Here is a 25,032-nt window from a genome sequence, read left to right as displayed (position 1 = left end):
CAGCCCAGTCTCCGTGCATCGAATTGGCTTGATACACTTGATTTGTTGCTTTATATCATCAGTGAAACGTCGTTTAGCTTCACTGTACTGCGCTGGAACAATGAAGGGGAATTAATCCTAATTGGTGTTTAATTGATTTATTTGCAAAAGTTAAAGCCTTTATATGTACCTTTAGATTGTACTTATTATTGCTGATAGATGCTGACACTCTCGTGTGATCAAAAGCATCCCCCATCCCATTCGCTTTTTTTGTTTTTTAAACACTAAATGTCACACTTTTCGTTTCCGATTACCTTTAAATGTACCACTTATCTTCGTGTGAATTTGAGGCAGGTGACGCTCATATGAAGCTCGCTGCTGCCCTCCGCTGGTCAAGTGGTCTCACTCCTCTCCCCTGAAACAGCTCAGACCCAAAAGTCATCTTGATGAACTCATCAAGCTCATCAAGCCCTGCTTTAAAAACAAATCTGTCTGCGTGGATCTCAATGAGTTTTCTACTCATCAAAATCAGCTTCACATCAGATTTTGTTGGGCCTGCATCATAGAGTCAACAATCGTCTGTGTCTAACACCAAAGAAGATGTTTGCCGAGGTCTTTGTTATTCACTTTTTTGCATCCTAAATAACGAAAAAAACATCATCAACGTTATCATCTTCCTTTCTACCCTGATATGTCTTAATTTTCCTCTCATACCAGCTATGCTGTGTGTTCAGATTTTTTACATAACAAAATATGTGCTTTTTGTATGTGTGTGTGTGTGTGTGTGTGTGTGTAATGGATACTTTACTCTTTCCAAAGAAGATCTGACTCATTTGATGCAGCACTGTTTGTTTGCTGCGTGACAAACAACACAACTGTTCACAAAAAAATGAATAAGAATGAAATTGAGTAAAAGGCAGGAAGAGTTGTTGTTATGTAAACAAACAGGTCATGTTGCTGAAATGTGTTCAATCACAGCAACACGAGGAACCAGTATTTTCTCTCTCTCTCATATTTACAAAGATACAGTAAAATGCATAGTTGGAGGAGCCTCTGTCACATTAAATCCACCCACTAGATGGTAGGATTGGACTGTGGCTGCACCTTGACACCAACTACTCAAATATTAGTTGAATTAACCAATTGTTCCATAATTTAAAGAAAATTGCCGCAGGTGAAAATTAATTTAAGGTTGAATTCAGGATGTGAAGAACGGCAGCGATGATCACTGGCGTTCATGTTGAGGTGATTCAGGTGGTTAAAAAAAACATAATCATAATCATAAACTATAGGCCTAAATTTAGTTGGATCATCTGTGATCCTTCCTTTTGTTTTGTGTTTTTTTTCCCTGTCTGCGTGATGGTGGTGTGTATATGTACTGTACGAGACAATACAGTTGCCTGGATACAGACTGTATCCAGGCAACGGCGCACGCGTGGTGCCGCCGGGAGCAGAGCGGGCGCAGCGCAGACAGCGGAGCGGCAGTGAAGGAATGTTTTAACCGTTTGATAAAACCACCGTCTGTACCGTGTACACGTGAAGTTGTTTTTTAAAATGTATTTTTATTTTTTTTAAAGCAGGGCAGAGCTAAAAAACAGAAAAAAGGAAGAGATGTACGGCCGAGCACCGAGAGTGAGCTTCATGACGGCCAGCGGCACGTCACCTGCCGTCGGCCCCGGGTCCTACGACGTCACCCGGCGGGACCACAAACCCCCCGGTAGGACCACAAACCCCCCGGTAGGAACCCCCCGGTAGGACCACAAACCCCCCGGTAGGACCACAAACCCCCCGGTAGGAACCCCCCGGTAGGACCACAAACCCCCCGGTAGGACCACAAACCCCCCGGTAGGAACCCCCCGGTAGGACCACAAACCCCCCGGTAGGAACCCCCCGGTAGGACCACAACCCCCCCGGTAGGACCACAACCCCCCGGTAGGAACCCCCCGGTAGGACCACAAACCCCCCGGTAGGAACCCCCCGGTAGGACCACAACCCCCTCGGTGGGACCACAAACCCCCCGGTAGGAACCCCCCGGTAGGACCACAACCCCCCCGGTGGGACCACAAACCCCCCGGTAGGACCACAAACCCCCCGGTAGGAACCCCCCGGTAGGACCACAACCCCCCCGGTGGGACCACAAACCCCCCGGTAGGACCACAAACCCCCCGGTAGGACCACAAACCCCCCGGTAGGACCACAACCCCCCGGTAGGACCACAACCCCCCCGGTGGGACCACAAACCCCCCGGTAGGAACCCCCCGGTAGGACCACAACCCCCCCGGTGGGACCACAAACCCCCCGGTAGGACCACAAACCCCCCGGTAGGAACCCCCCGGTAGGACCACAACCCCCCCGGTGGGACCACAAACCCCCCGGTAGGACCACAAACCCCCCGGTAGGAACCCCCCGGTAGGACCACAAACCCCCCCGGTAGGACCACGAACCCCCCGGTAGGACCACAACCCCCCCGGTAGGACCACAAACCCCCCGGTGGGACCACAAACCCCCCGGTAGGAACCCCCCGGTAGGACCACAACCCCCCCGGTAGGACCACAAACCCCCCGGTGGGACCACAAACCCCCCGGTAGGAACCCCCCGGTAGGACCACAACCCCCCCGGTAGGACCACAAACCCCCCGGTGGGACCACAAACCCCCCGGTAGGAACCCCCCGGTAGGACCACAACCCCCCCGGTGGGACAACAAACCCCCCGGTAGGACCGAGCCGAGGGACTCTCGAGGCTCCGCCTGCTTCTTTTTATTGGATCCCCGCAGAAAATGGGCACCAAAAAATGTCCTCTACGGAAAGACGAACGTAGCTAGCTGTGGGCTTTATAGAAATGCTAACGGTGCTAACGCTAATGAACAGGAAGCTGCTTCACAGGGATGTTGTCCAGATGTAATCCATTTATGAATTCATACAAGATATGACACAGCATGTCAACTTCGTATCGTAAGCCTATGAGTGTGGACAACAGATGAGGGACAATAACATTACCCCACCGATATGGATCTTTAATCTGTTTTATAATCTGTCACTGATTCCTAAGATTTCCTTATCAAACCTTGATGACAAATAAATGTATATTGGGCCTTGATATTGTAGTTTATCCATAAACTTTAATATAAACAACTACAAATACAAAGAAAACACAAATATATAGAACTTGAATTTAGTAAATAAACATCATTTGTTTTATGTAAAATGTAAACATAAATGCACGTTTTAGAGCCGGACCAATACATCGGTCGGGCTCTAAACATTACATCTGGTTGTGTAACTCAATTCATTTCGAGTATTTAACTAAAGTTCTTAAACACACAATTAATCATACTAATACAATTTTAATAAACATAAACATAAATTACAACATGCTGGTGTAGCTTAGTGGATTTCAGCTGACTTTGGTACAGAAGGCCGGGGTTCAATTCCAGGTCGGGGCCCTTGGGCAAGGCCCTTAATGCCCCCTGCCTCGATGAATGTAAGTCGCTTTGGACAAAAGCGTCAACAAAATGTAATGTAACATATTTGCTGCTTTTGAATGGACAACTTCCCCCTATTTTTACGTGTGTGTGCTTCTTCTGTATTGCAGTTGGCTACGCTCCTTTCCTGTCCTTGACCAACAGACAATCAGTATTCAGGTCCACTGAGGGGATGCCAGGACCCGGACAGTATGACTCCTCACCGATAAAGGTACCTGTAGGTTAGAGACAACCCCACATGCAAATAAATCAAGACCTGACTGTGCCCAAAAGAGATAGACTGGGTGGGGTGACACTTCGTGGGACTGGAGGGTCAAGAAAGCACGAGCAGATTTGTCCGAAATCATCAAATATTTATGTCACATTGCTTTCAAGAAGGATGTTGCTGGTGTTGTAAGTCATTACCTTTTACACTCGTATAACATAAAATGCCAACTGAGGAAATGTTTTGTGAGGAAATTGTTTGCAGAACAAATAATTTGGCGGTCCAGAAGCCAATTGGAACACGTAAAACACGTAAAACTATCAATTTGTCATTTCAGCAAGGCAGGAGATGAGAGCAAGGCAAAGATGATGTGGACAGATTGTTAAAATAGAAAAATCTGTTTATGAATAATTATTTTCTTGATTGCAGTCTCATTCTCTCTTTGCTTGTATTTCTTTTGAATCCTCATCTATTCAGCTAAATGTCCACGGTGGCCGCAGTCTTCCGAACCGCTCGAAGCGTTTTGAGGAGGTTGTGTCAGAGGTTCCTGGCCCCGGGGCCTACAATGTGCTGCCTGCCTCAGGACATGTGCTCAGGGCTGCGACGGTGGACGCAGGACAGACTGAGAAGCTTGGCAGAAAAAGGGTAGGCATATGGGGGAAGATATATCGAGGCATAGTGAATAAGCTGACAGGTTACTGAGAAAGATTTGCTTGTGTAGCCTGTGATGCACTTCATCTAAGTTAGCTTTTTGAATGAACTTAATTTGAAAAAGAAAGTCGTCATCTGCAGACTGCTCAACACCAATCTATAGGAATTCCAGGCTGTTATTTTAAAACCTTTAATGGAAACACTAACTCCAGACTTGGGTCTAAACAGCAACATGTCTCCTGTTGTGGTTAAAACAAAGGAGATCTCCAATATGCAATGATTGTCCTTAATTTGTCAGAAATGTTTACATTGTGCAAGATAAAGCATTTCATATGCACATCAGTCATTTATAATATATGACAGAGGCTCAGTATTAATGATGGTGATGGAGATAATGATGAAATATGGAGACGCAAGTTGCTTTTCAGTTTACGGACCGAAAAACACATCAAATTCTTTATCCTTTACCACACTTAATACCTCGTATGATATATGGACATTTGAGAAATGTTGTAGAGTTACAGATAAGCTTTGAGTCAACACTGAGCTCGAGGCTTTTATTTGATAGAGTGTTACCAATAATAAGCTCACATTCCGTATAGAGAATGGAGCATTTGAAACCTGACCAAACATGAAATGGTCCCTATGGAGATTATGCTCTCACTCCTCTCGTCTGTGCTCGCTGCAATTATCCAAATGGCACGAACACACAGACACACTCCTTACTCCCAGCTATAGGACTCTTAGTAATGTAGCTTCCTCATTGCCTTTCCCTCAGCATATTGTTCTTATTCCTACACTACTTTTCTTTTCTTATTTCTTGATCCTTTTTCCCTTTTTTCTTTTTCCCCTTTCTATCCTCCGTCTCCCCTTGTTCCTTCCTTCTCTTACTCTGTCCTTCCCTAAGTCTCACACTAAATTGGCCCTAGGCAGGGCTCAGCTACTTTGTAAGCCAGGGCATCCTCTCCATTGCAGTTCTTGCCTTCTCCGATTTTTTTCTCCGAGCAGTGGCTGCAGGCTAAAAGTTTGCGGTTGGTTCGTCAGTCAGATATTGCATCCATTCCTTCCCCGGGCCAGGCTTATGGCTATGAGGAGGATGGCTTGGGTGTGCTCCGCAAGCAACAGCGCCCGCCTAGGGACACAACCCTGGGGCCAGCCTACTACAACCCATTACTGGTAAGAGAGAACACACACGCATGCACGCACGCACGCACGCATGCACGCACGCACGCACGCACGCACACACACACACACACAGTTGACGTTTGAATGTACATCAATCAGAGAATGTGAAGTGTTCATTTGTGCACACACGTGTGCTTTCATCAGTCTCTGCGAGTGTGTGTCTGAGTGTACTTACTCTGCCCGCGAGGCGAGGTCCATTAGTGTCGGGCAGATCTAATGCACCACTGAACCCCCACCTCACTTCATTCAGTTGGCCCAAAACCCATTTCCATAGCTAATGAAGGCAGCTCCACTTTAAAAAAATAAAATAAAAAAAGACACAGCGCCCCAATGCTGTTCCATTTTACATGCAGAGAGCTATTAGTAATTATTCTTCAAGCTATATTACAATATTCACTTAAAATAATGCACACGCCTGCTGGTCTGGCTCTCATTTAAGTCATTTTTCATCTGTTAATGACCAGAGGAAGTCAACAGTGTCCTTGAGTGTTGGCTGAGGTTGTGTCAACACACCGGCACAGGCACAGAGGCGTGCTGTGATTTAGGGCTATCTGCAGTGCATCCATCCACAGCTCTTTCTCTCTGTCTCTACTTCTGTTGCTCTCCCTTTCAAAGTTCACCCTCTGTTTCTGTCTGCCTCCATCCCCCTGTCTCCCCGTCTGACTCACTCACTCACTCACCCCCCCCACCACCCAGTGCTCCGACTGAGGTCAAAAGTGGGGAGAGGCGGAATTAAGTGGTTGTCTGAGGACGTATCTTCAAAGTGGTGGCGCGACCTTTGAATGATAAGACATTGGACAGAAATCAAAAGAACATACAACTTTTTTATTCTGCCTGAATGTTATTGAGGAATACAAAAAACATTTTAATCAGTTTAATCCTCTGACCCCGAACTTATGGTCCAAGTCTGCATTACGACGTAGTACCACAGAATCAGAGACGGGCCAGTAAGCTGGATAGTTTACAGTCACAGAAATGATACAGCCTTGGTACAGTGAAAAATTTGTGTGCATAATGAAAGCAAAAATTAGAAACAGCATCAACGTGAGTTTGGACTGCAGTGTTGGATTTAGCACATTATCATAACGGCTGGCCAGATGGTGACATGGAACAGACTGTTAGTACAGAAAAAAAATTGGAAAACTGATATTGGATCACTTTTTATTGGCCTGCGAACAAAAGATATTTGTTACATAGTCTGTAAGAATTATTTTTCCATATAATGGCCCCAGAAATCAAGTATTGGTCACGCTACAGTTCATTTTATTTGAAGAAGTAACATGGAAACAGGGATGTGGGCGGAGCCACATTTACATTCAGACTCGTCCTGGGTAGTGTAGATGTTTGTGGAACACAAGCCATTTCAGTCTGCACGACCCCACAGAGGAAAACTTTTATTTCCGTTGAGTTTTTCATGCTCATTTAAATAATAAATAAGTCATCCATTAAATCGAAGCTGAGTTAATATGTTTATATCCACTAGCTGTGCTTTTATTTTCCCCCTTTAAAAGCTCTCCTTGACATAACTTGGCAATTCATGCCTTTAAACTCAATGCCAGCTGCGATAACATCACAGCACTTGTATGCAAGAAATGCAAGAAAAGTAATGTCTTTCTTTGTAACTCAAAGGATCTGAACATCCCTGTCTTCTATCTCTTATGCTGAAAATGGGATTGGAAGATCACGGGACAGAACCTCAGATCTCGCCCTCCGGTCACTGTTGAAGTTGAGTTAAGTGGACAGACACCATATGGAGTTGGACCCTTTTGAGATTCCCTGCCAATCCTTACACAACCTGCTTCACAGAATAGACAGTCGGGTCAAGGGAAAGGTTAGAATAGTGAAGATAGTAGTTTTTTCCACGTCTGTCTGTCATTTTAACACAGAATGAGGCACAAGCTGCCGACTTCAGGACAAAACTGTAAAAGTGGAAGCACCCTGTAAAAAATGCTTACTCATCCTACTTATGTTTTAATGAAAACTATGAAAAATAAATGATGGAATAAAATAAAATTTAGGGTATATTCATTCAGTTAACTCATTCACATTCACTGACAGCAAATACACAAGTCTTGTCTTAAGCAAATCCCAAACCTCCCACGATTATAAATCGCAGTGCCTGGTTTTCTTTATGTATCAGAATTATATCAGTTATAACAGTAGTCATTGCTTGTGTTACACATTCTATTAGCATATTTCATTTTTACCTCTTGTTGTTGTTTTTAGCCCTGCTAGCATCATCCTGAAGTTTGTTTATTTGTTGTTGTTGTTTTTTAACTGATATATCTCAACTATTATTATTATTAGTAGCAGTAAAATGTATTACCATCAACTTTGGTATGGAACATTATAATCTCCGGAATGACTATCTAAAGCACTAATAGCAGCTCAAAGTTAAAATTTTTGCTCTTACAGTACAATAGTTTGATCAGCTGCATCTCAATAACTTTGGCCACTATATCCACATTTATTCTTTTGTATACCAATTATCTCAACAGTGGTTGCATGATTTGCCATTAATGCCATTCATGTCCCCTTCAGGATGGATTGTAGTAACGTTGGTTGAAATATTCATCTGAAACAAAAGGCTGAAACCAGCTGAAACTAAGAAGAATGCAAACACAACACGATCGTGTCACGAACATGCAAATTAGCGTATGTTGGTTCCTTAACAGTTTTAAACTATATCTTCAATTTTGCATTTTGAACATTCGTGTTCCAGCCAAGTACTAGGTTTTGACCTAGTCTTGTTTTTTTTTTGCAGCACAGCAATATATTTTTGAGAAAACCTCCTAAATGGGGTCTCTAAAATGTTTTAGGGTGACAGCTGGCTAGCTCATTTCCAGATGTTGCCTCTCTCAATTGTGAAGCAGCAGCTGGAGGCCGAGGAAGTAGGCTGTAAAACTCAAGGAGATAAGAAAGGGATGGAGGGTCTCCCCTAGATCTCTGACATTTGGCTGAACTTCACAAGCCCTGGCTGGAAGAGAAACCAGAAAAATGTGAAAATGTCAATTCTATCATCTACTTCTTATGTTCATCCATTTATCATCTCATTAACTCATCCTCTTCCTTCTTCTCTCATCTTCTTTCTCTCTGTCTTTATTTTCTCCAGTCAGAGATGAGTTCTGCACAGAAGTATAAAGGCGTCCACTTTGGCAACATGACAGGGAAGAGAGGGGAGGTGACAGTGGAGCCGGGACCAGGTCCAGGACAGTATAACCCTGATATGTGAGTATCACATGTCACAGTACCAGTGGTATATGAACAACAACGCTGATTGTCATATTCAGTAGTTTGAAATTTTGATTATTATTTTTGGAGTCATATGAGAAGATAAATACCACTTTCAAGAAAGAAATGGAATTTCCCAAAATGCCCAAAATGATTTAATCTAAACAATTTATGGGCAACTCCTTTATAGGTCAATGTACTACTGTATTTACTTGTCTGAATATCTTCATCTTATATTTACATTTATTCGGTCTTGGAAATTAATTTGAATTTAAATAAAACTTTTATTAAAATAAAAGTTTAATTCAGAATTAATCTATTCAGGAATAATGTATGACTGAAATCTCATCATCATACTAAATAAGGCTTGGCACAAGTCCACCTCAAGGAACTGCGTAAGTTAGCTGTACCGTCCTTAGGAACTTCACTGACTAACAAGTATTTAGCATAATCTATGATTCCTGAGACATGTACTGTATATTCAACTAATTAGGATGGCTAAGCATCTATCCTGTATAATAACATGTCTGTGACAGACGTGATTAGAGGAACCATTTAAATTATGATTTGAAAATCTGTCTTTGCTCCACTTGCAGTTGCTAACTGAACTGATATTTCAGCCTTTTCTCCTTTTCTCCATTTCTATCTCTTGTTCATTCCTTCTCTCTCTTATCCTCTATCTTATTCTCTGGTGCGTTTCCTTCTTCCTGTTTCCTTCCCATTATATCTTTCTCTTGCCCTCACGTCTCTTTGTTTCTGCTTTGTGTTTTTTGAACAAACGGCTTTGTCTCTTGCTATTTGCTATCTCCCCTGTTTGTTTGTCTGTGTCTTCTATTCTCAGACATTGTCATTGTGCCTCTCAGAGCCCCAGAAACACACTATGAAAATATGAACCTTCAAAGGGAAAAGAAAGGCAGGGCTGAGCTTAACATCCCTCGCTACCATGAACTGGTGCCCAAGCAAGAGGAAAAGAAGGTGAGCATGTGTTTGTTGCCACGTGGTGCTAGACAGTTTGGATAAATGGATAACTCTAAGAGATATGAAAACTTTTAGGGGGTGGGGTTGGTGTTAGTCTTGGCCATGAGTGACATAGTGAGCTTATGTAATTTGCTGAACAATACTTTGTTGGCTTTATTCTGGATTCATTCAAACATGAAATGATTCAACCCCCTCCACGCTATGACTCTGATTCCACCTGTAGGCCCATAGAGGGCAGTAGAACATAAGCTTTAAACACACACGGACACACACACACACACACACACACACACACACACACACACACACACACACACACACACACACACACACACACACACTAGAGCCGGTTTAGTGGAGCGGAGTTACTCACCTGCATATGAACTTGAGTGTGCTGGCAGAATAATGCTTTGTGATGCCTTATTTTTGTGGATGGTGCGGTAGAGTCTGAAAAATGTGGGGACTGGATTTGTGGAGAATAAGGTGAACGTATCCCTGCTGTCAAGCACTCACACTTGCCCCCCCCCGAAACCCTTTGCTCTGCTGCCTCTCCACTTTTTTAATTTTTAGTTCTTTCACATGTGCATTGTTCATTATACATGACATTTTTGATTGTTTCAGCTCTGTCTTAGATTACTGATATGACTAATGAAATGACTGAGATATGTTTTATATACTGTAATTTATCTCATTGCTTTTGAGTCAACAACTTGCCTTCGTTGTACACTTATGTGTGTGTACACCGTGCTGTATTTGGACCCTCTATCATGATGGCTGCACCTCTATCCATCATCATTAGTAGCTGACACCTCCACACACACACACACACACACCCACACACACACACACACACACACACACACTGACCAGATGGGTCATTACCCATAGTGGGGACACTCAGGACAAACACCTTTACCTCCTAGAGATTAGCAGGCAGTCTGCCTCTAATGGTTCAGGGCTGCTGGTGTCATGGCGAGGGCAACGACTATCGTGAGTATCTCTGCATTCGAAAGCAAAAACAGATGCAGATTTGCCAATGCCATGTCTGATGTGACCCTGATATTTAGAAGCAGTACTGCTCCGACTTGCCACAAGATTACTTGCAAACGACCGAGACACATTGTTTTTTACAACACATTCAATTCAATCAATCGTAATTTTGCTGTATGTTGTTTACAAAAGGTCATGAAGGTTTTGAGCTTGTTTGCAAATGTCTACATTAAAAATATTTTTTTTTCCGGAAATTATCTCCACAGAGGTTACAAAAAAGAATAAGAGTATAAAGGAAAAATAAAGCATTTTTTCACGCTGCATCCTAGGAGCACACAAGTCTTTAAAGTCAAGGACGACACAATTTGGTGGTGGTGCAAGTTTTGATGAATGGCACAGAAAGGTTGTTCAGGTCATCTATCTTAACATTTTTCGGTAGAGGTGGAAACAAAAAATTTAATGAATGTCTGCTGCAGAGATGAGCAACAAAGCGTCTTCATTCCAGGGAACATATTTATCCTAAAGAAAAAATCTCATCAGCAACTTTTCCGTATATCAGCATGCTGTTATGTCTGTGTGTGACACGTCAGGTTGTGAGGACAAGAAACTTGCTTCTGGCGAGAGGATATTGTTGTCAACGTTCATGAATAAAGATTGTCCTAAGTGTCCTGAGGTAGGGGGAAGACGCATTATGCTGAAAGTCACAGCTCCCCTCCCTCGAGATTTGGGTGTAACTGCTAACAATCTCCGCAGAAATCCATGCTGTTTTACTGCAGACCTAGTTAAAACACCTCCGGCCCAGCGGGTTTACTACAGATGGAAAAATGTCCTGGGTCTGCACCAGAGAATGTGGAAGTTAATGTGTGTGAGTGTGTGTGTGAGAGTGAGTGTGATTGTGTTTACTTTCCTCTCACTGTCAGCATCTCTGTTAAGTGTGAGGTCTGGTGTTGTTATTTGTTTTACTAGATAAAGTAATTACTGTAGAACGCAGACGACACCACTGTGCAGTGTTCTTGATTTGTCACATGTAACGATTGTTGTATGACTATGAAAAGACCCAACATGTGTGTTTCGTATTTTACACTGATTTCTTGACCTATAAATGACTCAATTGTGGAGTGGAGAAGGAAAAGGGTCTTCTTTTGAAGGTGCCTTTTCTGCATGTTTTCACCATTTGCTGACAAATCTCTGGCATTGCTTCATTCTTCAATGGTGTCTTTCATTTAGTTCATTATCATAATAGTCTTTGCTTCCACTCCTCACCTCCCCGTGCCCTTCATTTATCTCAAAAACAGCCAGAAATCAAAGCAAACCTCTTTCCTTTTCTCCTCTTTCCTCTCTGTGCGTCATTCATTTCTAATCTTCAAAATGACACCGCTGCATGAAAAGCAATATTACCAAAGCATGTAACTGCACACCAATACAAATGTTACACTTGATTAACTTTGCATTTCTCTCTCTCTCTGCTTCCCATCAGGGAGTTCCAGGGCCAGGCCAGTACCATCTCAGAAGCCAATTTGAGAAGCCTGTGAAGTCCAGTGGGAACCTGCCGAAGTTTACTAGCCCCTTCCTTTCTCAGACAAAGGTACAACGCAAACGGAACTTGGCAAAGTTCAAAATAAAAGCAATTCACTGCTCCACGGTGGGGGGCATTTTCAGGTGAATCTGGTTGTAGTCTACAGAGCAGGTTCTTTCTCAAGCAATTTTACCACTGCTTTTGTCCACCAGGGTTTTCACTTTTGTGTTTTTGTTGTTGCTCATCTATTACATTGATTAATTGCCTGTGCACATTCAGCAGCGTCTGCCTCAAAATTCTATATTTACAAATCATAACCTGAATCAGTCTCAGTAGAGCTTCTCTGTATGTAATGTTCTTTTTTTAAATGCGGCAATTAAATTCAGCGTGACCAACTAGGAAAAGCCCAATAAAACCACGTCCTTCTCCCAGCACAGTTGAACTGCGCATGCCGATTTTATCGACCGGCCCCTATCAAGAAGAAAGGTTGCTCATGGCTTTGCCCCATTTATATCTGCGCATTAATAATCACTTATGAAAATACAAACAGAATTTTAAGACACAAAGTCGTTCGATGCATCCCTGCGATTGGTTTGTAACAATCATTCTCTCTGGAGCGTTTTTCCACATCACCATTTATCTCAATTCTCACTTGATTTATAACGTCAGTAAACATTTTTCTGAGGAGTTTATTGTCTCAGTCTCTAGTTTTAAGTCTTCTTCCATACAGCATGATGTTCATTTTTTAAATGTTGGTCCCGTTTAAAATCAATAGACAATAAAGCACCTTATGCATTGGGGAGGTGATACCGCGGGATTGACAGCTGGTACCGTCCAATGGGTGCAGGTCACAGGTGTAGATGGACGAGCTCTCAGTCAGGCCCAGCAGACCGCTCCTCTGAATGTGACCTGATAGACATGAAGCCAGAAGTAACCACCCTGAGGGACATGTTAGTCACAGTTTTATCGTATTTTCTTCCATCAAAGAAACTTTTTTTTTTTTGTACTGTATATCTGAGTTGATTTTTTTTAAATTTGTGAATTGTCTTGAAGGCCATATGGGGGCAGGAAGTCAGACGTTCCACATCCCGGGATTAAGCACTAAGTTTATGTGGAGGAGAACCGTATAATTCTAACATGACTTGTTTCTCTCCACTGTCAATGTGCTTGTTAATTTTTACCACATTATGATTTGACCTAAATTATAGATTGCACACACTACTTTTTGACAACATTACCACATTTGTACTATTGTCATCTTAATTATCACTGACTGTAATCTGATCTCTTATATCTACTACATCTATATCCCAAATATTACTGGTTATTTTTTGTATCAGAGGGAAGATAAGCATACACTGTGTAGTGGAAGCACGACAGTAAACCGCACTTCTCCCAACCCAAACACGTTTGACTCAATAGCTCCTGGTAAGCTGATATGCTACCATTCTCCTTTTTTAAAAAACTAATTGAACTTCTTTAGTACATGATTCTACTTAATGCTTCACAGACAGAGAAACTGATCAGACCATATTTAAAAGGTTTCTCAGACATAATCTATAGGAGACAGATATATTCAATTTACTATTTCTCTAAGGAGACTGGATTTTAATATGGAATATATAAACTTAAATTACAGATCCTAGACACTAAGCCGGGCTTTGCTTGTTTAATTAATGTGCTGGGAGTGGAGGATTTCTTCAGATGGGGGTGAAGATGAGTTTATTAAGAGGCTCAGAGGAGCCAAGATGAAGGATTTGAAAATGTGTGGTTTCTCAGGAATACTTTAACTCCTCTGTGGCACTGCCCCACAGATTCACTCCTGTGAAACTCTATGACTGATGTTTTAATTATCACTCTGACACACATGCACACAATGTGACACAACGTGTATGCTCACACACACGCATCAAAAATTCAGACGCCCACCTGTGCGACTTTCATCTGCAGACAGTTACGGACACAAGGCAGACAAGTTTGCCAGTATTGCTGATAGGCAGGCACACCAACTAACCCACATCTTTGCGTGTCACACGCAAACACACACACACACACACACACACACACACACACACACACACACACACACACACACACACACACACACAGGATTCCTGAAATTGCCCTAATAACATCTGAAAAACATTTTGCTAGTTTCCTGGTAAGAACAACTGATGCAAGATTGCGAAGATTATTTGATGAGTGTGTGTGTGTGTGTGTATGTGTGTAGTAGTTTGCCCTGACCTAATTTCACTGGCCACATGCTGTGTTAGTGCGTCGACCCTGTGATGCCACGTGTCACAAGTCATCTCCAATGCAGAGCTAAGAGCGTCAGTTCTCTTAGATCTTCGTTTCCCCGTGGTTCCCGTTTCCATCTGACACTGTTACCCTGTGGAGGGATGGAGAGGAAATGAGGCAAGGGAGGGAGTGAATGAAGAAGGGATGGAGGGGAGGGTAGGAGGAACAGCTGGAAACCTTCCAGTTCTTGCCTTCCCTCCTCCCTTTGACTTCCCAATTTCCCAATATCAAAGCATCAATCTGACACTTTGTGAAAAGATGCCTTTCCCTTGATTTCCCCTTGCCCTGGCTGCTCCGCTCATTCCCCCTTTCCTATTTGTTCCCTCCTTTCCATTTTTCTATTAGCATTCATTTTATAAAAATTATTTTCTGCCTGATATTTTTTAAGCTTACAAGCAACTTCTCTTTCCCCATTTACCATATTATTTTTTCATTTCATCTACTTTCATTTCCCCTCTCCTCTCTCCTGTTTTGATAACTTTTCTCTTCTCTATCCTCCCCTTTCACCTCTTGTTTCATTCTTGAGCCCGTTTTTCCCCCCGATCTCCTGAGATTCAAAAACTTTTACCTGAAAAAAGTCCATGAAGCCCATTCACAAAACTGAAAGACACTGACTCCTGTATCCTGTGCTCTCTGACCTCCTGGGGATGCAAAATAATAAAAAGATTAAGGGCATTAATGATGTAGACTAATGTAAAGTATGATGATGTCTTCTGAGACTGTGTTAAGCAAGTTGGTGTTTAGTGACTGAGACGCACATGACGTTTTATATCATTCATAAGAGGTCAAGACTTGGGCTCAAGATGTTCGCAGCAAATTCCAGCAATGACAACGCTCAGTGCTGACAAACAAAAATATAAAACTGAAACTTCCATGTAAGGCTTATATGATTATTTTACAATATGCTATATGATAAGATAGATCTTGCCCAGAGGATTCAATTAAGATAAGAAGTCTTTATTGTAAATAATTTTAAAAAAAGTTGTAAACTTAAAAGTTTTCAGACTGAATGCAAAGCAATATTTTAGCTCATGGGCATGATTTCCAAAAGTATGTCTTTGACCTTTCTTGAGAGATGCATTTGGAAATAGAACTTAAGGAGGCATTAAAAAAAACAATCCGACAAAAATGCCAGCAAAGCTCGTTTGGCCAATTTGATAGAGAAAAAGAGAAAAAAAATGTGCCCATGCATAAGACTTTACAAAAGCCAGCAGGGCAGAGTTGGATTGACAGATGGTCGTAAAACCCCAGCGCTAAAACGGACTTTAAATGAACACAGTTTGTTCTGGCCTCGAAACAGCATGTCTGGTACTTCCTGCGCCTCTCCTTTCTTCTCCTCAAATACTCGCTCCATTTCCGACCCCCAACGCCTCATTTTCCTCTCCTCTCCACATGTCCTCCTCCAGCTACAGCACACATCTTCACTCGTTGCTCTTTTCCCTCTCATTTCTCCGTTTTCGCCTAAAAGCTCAATAATTCAACTGTGCATTACTAACACAATTTTCATTACCACAGAAAGAAATTTTCCACAGGCTGCATCTTGTTTAACTGGTTTAACTGTGTGTGTGTGTGTTTTGGCATGCCGTTGTTAATGTGGTCATGCTGGTATTTGAAGGAATCTAGTTGTTTTTGGTTTTCTGTTGCATTCGACGACAACCAACTGAATGGTTCAGTTGTGAGTTGCCGAGGAGAAATTGAGAGTTACACTGAAACACAGTTCACCTTCAGTAATTTTGTCAGAAAAGAGGCAACTCTCTTCTTTGGTCTCTTGATTGTCTGCACTGTTATAATAGGCTATCAGATAAACACATTTTGTTCCCTGGAGGTGCAGTTACGTCGACGAATCAGCTCTGATATTAGCCAAACAGTCAAAGAAAATTACATACCTGATTGTGCGCATCATTTTGCACTTTGTGTTGAATCTGCTGTTACCACATGTAGTTTTCGCCGTCCTCATCTCACAGTTCTTTCTTGTTGTGCAATTTACTCTCTTTTACTGCCACACAATCCCCTGTTTTTCTTGTTCTTTCTTTCTAATCAGATCAAAATTGTAGCTCCATTTTGTCATCCATCCATTAATTTAGCTTTTTTTTTTCTGGTGTGTAATGAGCAGCAACAGACAGCGGGCAGACGGACGGCATGGCTGCACGCTTCATGCTGTCTGTGGCCAGTTAGTCTGTGTTTCTTCAAGGTGTTTGGTCTCTGCTTGGTGTCTCTGACAGCGAGACACAGTACTCTGTCATTTTTTGTTCCTGCGGATAGAGCAAATATTCACAGCTGGATTTGTTGTGTTCCAGATGGGCACTGAGTAGAGAAAATGAATGGATTATTTGTTATTTTTAAAGCAGCGCTGATCACAGTTGGATAAACAGAAAGTGCAATTATCATTAAATGTACAATATCAGTGTTTGCAAAGGACGCAATAATTTTTTTCTTCCTCCCACCCTAGTTCTCTGGTGCCGCAAACCCCTGTGTTTGTTCTCTCGTTCCCTTTCATGTCCTTCCTTCAGCGGTTTAGCGCTGTGAAAGAAGTGTCGCCTCCTGTTGGTGCATATAATGACCCGCGCTGTGCCCTGGAGCTGCTGAAGAAGACAACAGGGGTGAAGAAAAGCCCATTCGGCGTCACCGCTGTGCGCTTCACTCCGAACCACAGAAAATGTTCAACACCAGGTGAAGATGTGTGTGATTGTGTGTGGAGGTTGTCCAAAGTGCTATTCGTCTTTCATGTATGTAGTTGTATTTTACATACTCAATCCAGTTTTCTTTTTAAGGGATATCTTGCATTCTTCTGTTTGTGTAAAAGATAAATAGCGTCTCGCTTTGCAGTGATTTATTCTGCATTAATATAATGGATCTATCTCCTTTATTTTCACCTCTCAATGCATGAGGACAGGATTTGTCAGCGTGTTAGTCGCAGTTTTGTTGTCAGAACCACAGCTCCGTTACATGTGTCCAATGTTTGACTTTCAGACAGAACGAACAGCTACTCCTTTGTAAAGGATCGTTAGTCCCACAGGTACCGATTCTGTAGGATGTCGTCTCTTTGACCGTTTCTTCTCAGATTAGTGGAAAGAAGAACAATGCAAAGGTTACTCTTCACAAACCCACACACAACAATCCACCTGTGTCTGTGCCCTGTGCAGGTCCCGGCTCCTATGATGTGTTTGATCAAGGTTTAGCCCAAGAGAGTTTTAAAAAGGCACTTTCGGAGAGAAGCAGGAAGGGAGGCTTCGGCTCCACCGCTCAACGCAACAGCTTCTTCCACAACAAGGAATCAATGGACGCCCCCAGTCCAGGGCAGTATGAGGTAGGACGATCTGTCTATATACTGTAGTCATTAATTTGCCACCGTCTTTCTTTCTTTCTTTCTTTTTGTCTTCATATAATTCTCAACTTGAATAGATATTATATTCCCTAATAATAGCTGGGCTGAAATACACAGCTCGTTTATTACAGGAACCCTACATAAAATGTTCATATCTGTATCACCATGTTTGTGTGCCTGCTGTTTGTTTGTATTCAGACAGAAAAGAAGACAGAGGAGCTCTATAAGAAGCAGCAAACGGCGGTTTTCAAATCAGCCACGGAACGCCTGGCATTATCACTTCTTGCTAAAGTAAGTCTCCTTCCTTCTCGGCTTCCTCCCTCTCTCTCTCTCTCCCCCACTCAACGTTTCTGTTGTAAAGCTGCTCAAACCTACTTTAAAGTAGAGCCTGAAATGAAGACACCATTACATGCCAAGTTTTTACTTTCATAAATGGGCCATCGCAGCAGTAGCATCTGACCCGCTATGGCAAGGGTCCTGTTTTCCAGCAGATAATTTTGAGTCCCGTCTTTTCTTTTAATTGTCCTCTTCCTGCTCATGCTCATTGGCAGTATGCTGAAGGAAAAAGGTCACAGTTCAAAATAATTAGTTTTGTGTTCCTCTACTCCGTCTTCCTGTGATCGACCTCACCCACTTTCCGGACTCATTTCAAACTGTTGTTAATATCAACCAAATATAACATATTTACATACCTGACTGACTTTCCACCACAACAGGACATTGTGTTTTTACTTTTTACTTTTAAGTACATCCCATTTATAGAGATATTCTATTAAGATCTTCTTAAATCGATTTGAATAAAAAAATCTGAGCATTTCTGCAGCCACTGGGCATTCGACGTAGGCTTAAGTGATGCACAGAGACTAATTTATCATATCAAAGCCAAACAAAGATATTCAAATCTTACTGAGGGAAAAAAAAAAAATCATAATCACACTTTTTTGTATTAAAAAGTATCAGCCACATTGTCCTTCTCCACAACATTCATTTTGATTCCACCCAATGAAGTTCCTCCTCTTTTCACGCCATAACTTTTGTTTGCATCTGCCAGCAGTTTCTTTTATTGTTTTTTTTTTATTTTTATTTTTCACTGATGTTTTGACACAGCTGCTAGAGAGATTTCGAAAAAGTTATGGACCATTGCCCTGTTACTACAATGTTGTTGGCTAGGGGACGTTGAAGAGCTTATAGCTGAGATCTAGTGTCACAACTGACACTGTAAATTCAGCAAAGCCCAATATTTTTAGGGCTGAGTTTTATGCATCAGTTTTTGAATTTGATCCTATTGGATGTGTTGACAAAAACCCTTTACACTTCCATACTATTGTGTATTCAGTACTTATTGTGTGTTACTTGATGTCAACAAATGAATAACCGCAGCGTTGGGGCTTCATTTGAAAAAGTGTGAATGTTTGGATTTTGAAAGATGGATTTCTTTGCCCCGTATGACACAGGATGGTGTTTACTTGCATATAAATCATGTGCTAATGAAGAAACACAGAAGCAGCTGGATGTGAGGGTCAGTGTTTGAATCTCACATACTTTCGTGTTGAAAAAAAAATTCTTGGAAAAAATTATGTAAATTTTCCTGCTTGAGAGTATGCTACAGCATTTTAATATTCAAGATACACAATTTGTATTTTCAAGTTCCCTTCTGTGTACCAGCTGGTGTTTACTCTGATTAACTGCAGAGGTTAGAAGTGTTATCTAAATCTCAGGGCAAAGGTCTCCAGAACTGAGCTCAACACTGCAAACAATGCCGCTCTATGGAAAGATAAAGAGTAAATCGGCACATGCAACGGAAGGCAGAAAATTGTAGATGTGCAAAATTTTGTCTTAAAATTTGACTAACCTCACTCAACATCAATGGGTATAGCTTGCAATATTCTCTACTCGTTTATCCAATGCTGATATAATTGGCTGAGATCGTTTCAGTTTTAAAACGAAAAAGTAGTAGTCTGGATGTAGCCTTAATTGTTGTATTTCTTTCACAGAAAATTATTTCATGTGTTCACAATAGAAATCCCAGAAATCCTCACTTTAGTAAACGATGTTTGATAAGAAGTTTCATCCCGGGCCCAGTGCTTTACAGTCCTTGTGTTCGGTGCTGGTTTCCATAATCGGGGAGGATTTTACACTTTTACACTGAAGTGAATGCAGTCGACTGTCTGGTGGGACATAAAACCAGCTGGACTCTGGTAACAGATGAGCAGCATAGAGAACTTCTGCTAAAGAGTATATTGATGGATGTGATGCATATGGTAGTATCACTAAATACACTTGCATCAATAATCAACATAATATTCTTATACAAAGTCAGTGGTGAGATCAGGGTCAGCTTTATCTGGGAGAAGGTCATTTCACTCTGCTGTGCGCAACATTTTGAAAAATAACGTCATAAAACTATCTGCATAGTAAGGAATATCAACAGCCCTACGGTCTGTGCAGCAGCTACCACTGGGCAGATCATGCCGTCGGTTCCCGTCTCAGTTTCCACACTCCGTATTTTGTCTGGCTGTTTGAATAAATGTGTGTTTAGATATTTACGTTGTTGTCGGTGTTACATTCTCGATCACATTTATTGCGTTATATCGCAAATGAACTTAAGCTAGTGTGATGAGACTCATTAGAAGGCGAGAATGATCCATTAGGAATGCTGGTGCTGATCGCCTCTGTAATAGTCTCCACCTCATATAACTGTCTGCACTGTTTGCCATTTTTCATGACAAATGTGCCGTGTAGTTCTCTGTCAGGCTGCAGAGTATCGTACTGATAGATGAGCTGGCTCACTCAGAATCCCTCTGTGTGCTAAATCCTAATGCGGACGGTAGACAACCATTCTCCACACAGTCCACATAGTGTCTGGACATACATGCGGATGTTGGATGTCTGCAGGTTTAAGTGATCTGTGGTAGAATTTCATTACATGCCCGGCAACCAGGGCGATTAAATATTTAACGCTTGGCTTTAACTTGGTTCGTTTCCCCACTAGCAGTGCTTCCAGCTCGGCTGTGTGTTCCCACAAACATAATTGGCAGTGTTTGCAGGTGGGGAGCCGTCGAGGTCGCGGTGAAAAGAAGTGGCTGGTGGCCCACACGTGTCACAGAGGGTAATACCTGCCTGTCTGCAGCCCTCCTCGGTGCTTCAGACTTTCCAAAGTGGGAGATAAAAAGGGAAAAAATAACAAACACACACAACTTCAATGAAATCTTGTGATATTGGGTTTAACTTCATACACTAGTGTTAGAGAGGGTGATAATAGAGTAGTGTGCAGTCATGTGTATCTGGAGTTCTTGTGTGGACTGTTTGGTAGATATAAGTTTGGATGAGGTACAGTAGAGTGTTATATAAGCTTGGCCTCAGCCTACGCCCTTTTTCGCTCAATTTATTTTGTCGTTCTTGTTTTGTTATTATTATTGACTTTGTTTGAAGTGGTAATATGTTACTTAAATCAATGTTGATTCATTTTCAGTCGACTGATTAAACGTATTTGACTGTAATTTAGAGAAACAATTTTACCTCAGCATTTCCCCCCCGGTCTCCCTCGCTCTTTATTTTTCTTTCTGGGTGTGTCGTACCTCTGACTGCTCTGTAGAGAGGATCTGGGTTCACTTGTAATGGCTCCATACAGAGCCTTCTTTATGGCCAGTTAATGAAAAATCACCCGGGGACGTCTTTGATGTAACAGTTAGCCCCATGCTGCGCTGCAGCCTACGCTGTATCCCTGGTAACAGCCCCCCACTGGGATGGATATTAAAAGAGTCTAATCAGGAAACAATCATGATTATGAGAAGGGAGTGAGGAAGAATAAAAGCAGAAAGTACATCTTTATTATCTCTTTAATGTTAAGGACTTCATGTCCTCTGTTCTTTAACTTGAGAGTTTCGTCTGGCAGAGGAGGGCGACGTTTTGTTGGAGAAAGTGTTCACACTGCGATTACTCACTACTGGGATTGAAATTAAAAAATATAAAACCATGCCAGTTTAAATGTTGTAAGCTCCTCTGGATCTTTTTTATGTTTTGTCTTGTTTTGAGGCAAAGTTTATGATCATGTGTTCATCCCAAATTCATTTCATATGGATTATATTGAGTGGTCAAAAAACTATTGAACATGGCATGATGTACTTAATTTAATTTCTTTTTTCTTCTTTTGCTGTGCCCTCATTCAAAGCTTACATCTCAGACCAGAGTCAAATTCAATCAAATTCACCTCAAATACTTCAAATATGTGATGCATGACAGATGTGTGCGTTAGTTCGAGTTGTGGATCTGATAGGAGTTGATCAACCGTCTGTGGAGAAGAAGGAATCAAACGGATTGTGAAGTGACAGTTCTAAAAGGAGAGATGATCAGATGAGCAGTGCGTGGCTTAAATGAGAGCTAGTATAGTTCTTCTGGATCCTCATCTTAATTTCTTAATTTTTTCCTTTCATTTTCGCCTCCTACCCCGCTGTACACACCCACCGTTCTCCATCCTCCACCTTCTCCTCCTTCTTCAGGAAAAAACCCTTCCTTATAATGACCTTTCTGTTGCAGAGGTTGAGGGATACCCTCCGGCAGTACTGGAAAAGAATAAGTGAGGAATTTAATTTGGACCCTTAGGCAGTGGAATTCCTGTCTCTTTTATAGATCAGTGAAATGACTGGGCGTTTTGTCCGTCCATCAGTTTTTACTAATGCGTTCCTGCCTGTCGGGATCCGAGTCGATTTTGTTCTGCTGCCTATGATGTTGAGATTAATAGAGAGGTTGGATGGTTGGTTAACAATAACCATCCTCATGGAGGGTTATTGTTATCCTGAGTGAGTGTGAGGGGTTGTCAGTATCAATGGCCTTGGTTCAAAATTGAAGCTTTAAGAATAGCATTGATAAGAAGTTCACTTTCACTTGTTAGTACTGGGGATGTACTGAGCCTGTCCTGAACAGAGCATATTTAAATTTTTAGACATGAAACAGATTCAAGTTTTTTGTTCAGGAACTACTTTACTTTGATTTTCGAGGTTGGAACAACATCATCCACAGAGAGTTTACCTTGCCATGGGTAAAATGTTTGCAGTGGAAGACCTAATGGGATTATACTTGCAATCAGATTAAGCATTTGCTTGTGTATCTAGCCCAGAATCACCACATTGTTATTGTTTTTATTAGTATTATTCAGACTTTGAGGAGACATCTTCGTGAATCAGGCTTATTCAAAAGAAAACAACATATTGATTTGGATAAAGTGATAGATTTTGTCTATCGTATTGTGATGTAAGCATATCCTTGCATCTGTTCATTGCGTTGTAGTTCTCGATGCCCAAAATCTCTGGGAACAATAAATATATACATCTTATCTTATCTCATCTTAGCCATGGTGTAGCCATGTGGTAAGAAAAAATACTAAGCACATATCTGTTTGTTATCTTATATTGTTTATTTACAAATAAAAAGCTGCACCAAGACAACACTACACTACAGTTATAGTATAATAGTGTAAGGGTATCTAACTGTGACTTACTTGAGTAATCTACTTAGATTTGCATTAATAGTTTTTCTTATTCTGCACTGCTCAACAAAAATTTGTTTCAAATATTCTTATGTTTCCCGATCATAATCTTGGGGATATTTTGATAAATAATACTATTAAAAAAAACAACAACTTATATAATCCTCAATAACATTAGTAAATAAAAAGTAATCAGATGCAATAGGCAAGTATTTGACAATATGAAGTTCTTCAAGCAGTTCTGTTGGCTCCACACAAGTCATTTGAAACTGATGTGAACACACAATGCCAGTAAAACAAATTTCAGTTTATCTGCATTAATATCTGCTGCACTGACAATCAACAACTCTTCATAGTTCTCCTTCCTCAGTGTAGCTGGCTTGATGGAATCAGACAGACAATATTAAAACATAGATTTTATTACATGTACCACTGGCGGTGATTGGAAGAAGGATTCATAATAATCCACTGGTGCAACAATAATAATGAAAACAAATAAGAAGCAGGAGAGACTTCACAACTGGAGACATTTCCATCCTTCACTCTCGCTGGTGTGGGAGATAATATAGTGACTCATATCGCCATAGCTACATATATAAATATATATATATATATATATATATATATATATAAATATATAAATAAGAGAGAGAGAGAGAGATTTTTTTTTTTGATTTTTAAAACACAATGTTTATTAAGATTTATTAGAAAACATCACGGTCCTCTACAAATGAAAAGGGGAAAAAAAACACACAACAACAAAATAACTGAAAAAACAGAGTGAAAGATGAGCTCTCCCTCCTTCACTGAACACACAGCCGTGGTGAAACACCACTGGTTTAAAAACTGTTCAGCTCGTGTCTGGACACATTTCCTATCTTGTCTTTCTTGCTTTTATAAATCGACAGTTTGGCCTGACCAACCACAAAATTCAGCAACTGCCACTTTTTAGCATCTTGATTTCTGTAGCCAGCACCAAAAATAAAAGCAGTCTCCGTAAACATTTCCCCACAGTCGAGAGAGAGAGAGAGATTTTCTTTTTGATTTTTAAAACACAATGTTTATTAAGACTTACCAGAGAACGTCACGGTCCTCTACAAATGAAATGAAAAAAAAAAAAACGAGAGAGAGAGAGATTTTGTGTATAATGTGTAATTATCTATCCTATTAGCTCTGGTTGAGATAATTAGAGTGTTTGCTAAACATACATTTATCAAACTGAAAAGCAGAATCACCCCCCTGCGCCGCAGAATGAAGCAAATGACAATAATCCAAGAGGTGAAATTATACTGAGGGCGAAGGCGGGTGAGATTGACAGAGGGATGACGGAATAACCAAGAAATGGACGACAGAGACAGGAAAAAAAACCATAATGTAGACAAAGAATGAAAGATGCAACGACAGAAGCAATGAGAAGAATTGAGACATTTCTGTCTGTGGCTTTGGAGATAGAAAGATGATAAATAATTAAATGCCATGCGAGTCAGACAGAATGTGACAGTTGCATTGAAGGTAATGCCATGGGCAAGATATCCTTCAAATATCTGGGAAAGGAAAATATGCATAGGCCCTAGGTTTGTCACTTATTGACTTTTTGTCTCTGTGTTTCATTGCATTTTTATGATATATCCATGGACAGCTAATGGCATGTCATGGCGCAGCCTCTATTTATGGGAGACAAGGGAGTCGGGTGATGAAATAAAGGAAC

At 41.3% G+C, this 25,032-nt stretch overlaps 1 protein-coding gene across 6 annotated transcripts in view; it reads left to right on the top strand.

Annotated features, from left to right (window-relative positions):
* Positions 1–12: 12 nt before the first annotated feature.
* stpg2 (sperm-tail PG-rich repeat containing 2) overlaps positions 13–25,032 on the top strand; it is a 53,044-nt gene continuing 28,024 nt past the window's right edge. For 2 of the 6 annotated variants that reach the window (XM_035639766.2, XM_035639764.2), the window contains exons 1-11: positions 13–1,469; positions 1,560–1,696; positions 3,571–3,671; positions 4,143–4,310; positions 5,325–5,492; positions 8,614–8,729; positions 9,596–9,707; positions 12,178–12,285; positions 17,025–17,184; positions 17,658–17,821; positions 18,038–18,130. In XM_035639766.2, the coding sequence (XP_035495659.1) occupies positions 1,591–1,696; positions 3,571–3,671; positions 4,143–4,310; positions 5,325–5,492; positions 8,614–8,729; positions 9,596–9,707; positions 12,178–12,285; positions 17,025–17,184; positions 17,658–17,821; positions 18,038–18,130 (1,296 nt within the window). In that variant the 5' untranslated portion in view covers positions 13–1,469; positions 1,560–1,590. Of the gene's footprint in view, positions 1,470–1,559; positions 1,717–3,570; positions 3,672–4,142; positions 4,311–5,324; positions 5,493–8,613; positions 8,730–9,595; positions 9,708–12,177; positions 12,286–17,024; positions 17,185–17,657; positions 17,822–18,037; positions 18,131–25,032 lie in introns of those variants that run through there. The other 4 variants (XM_035639768.2, XM_035639765.2, XM_035639770.2 and 1 more) reach the window with 4 other exon arrangements.

The sequence above is a fragment of the Scophthalmus maximus genome, chromosome 19 (genome assembly GCF_022379125.1).
Source record: "Scophthalmus maximus strain ysfricsl-2021 chromosome 19, ASM2237912v1, whole genome shotgun sequence".
Classification (NCBI taxonomy): Eukaryota; Metazoa; Chordata; class Actinopteri; order Pleuronectiformes; family Scophthalmidae; genus Scophthalmus; species Scophthalmus maximus.
Note: the sequence above shows the minus strand (reverse complement) of the source record. Positions and strands in the feature narration are given on the sequence as shown.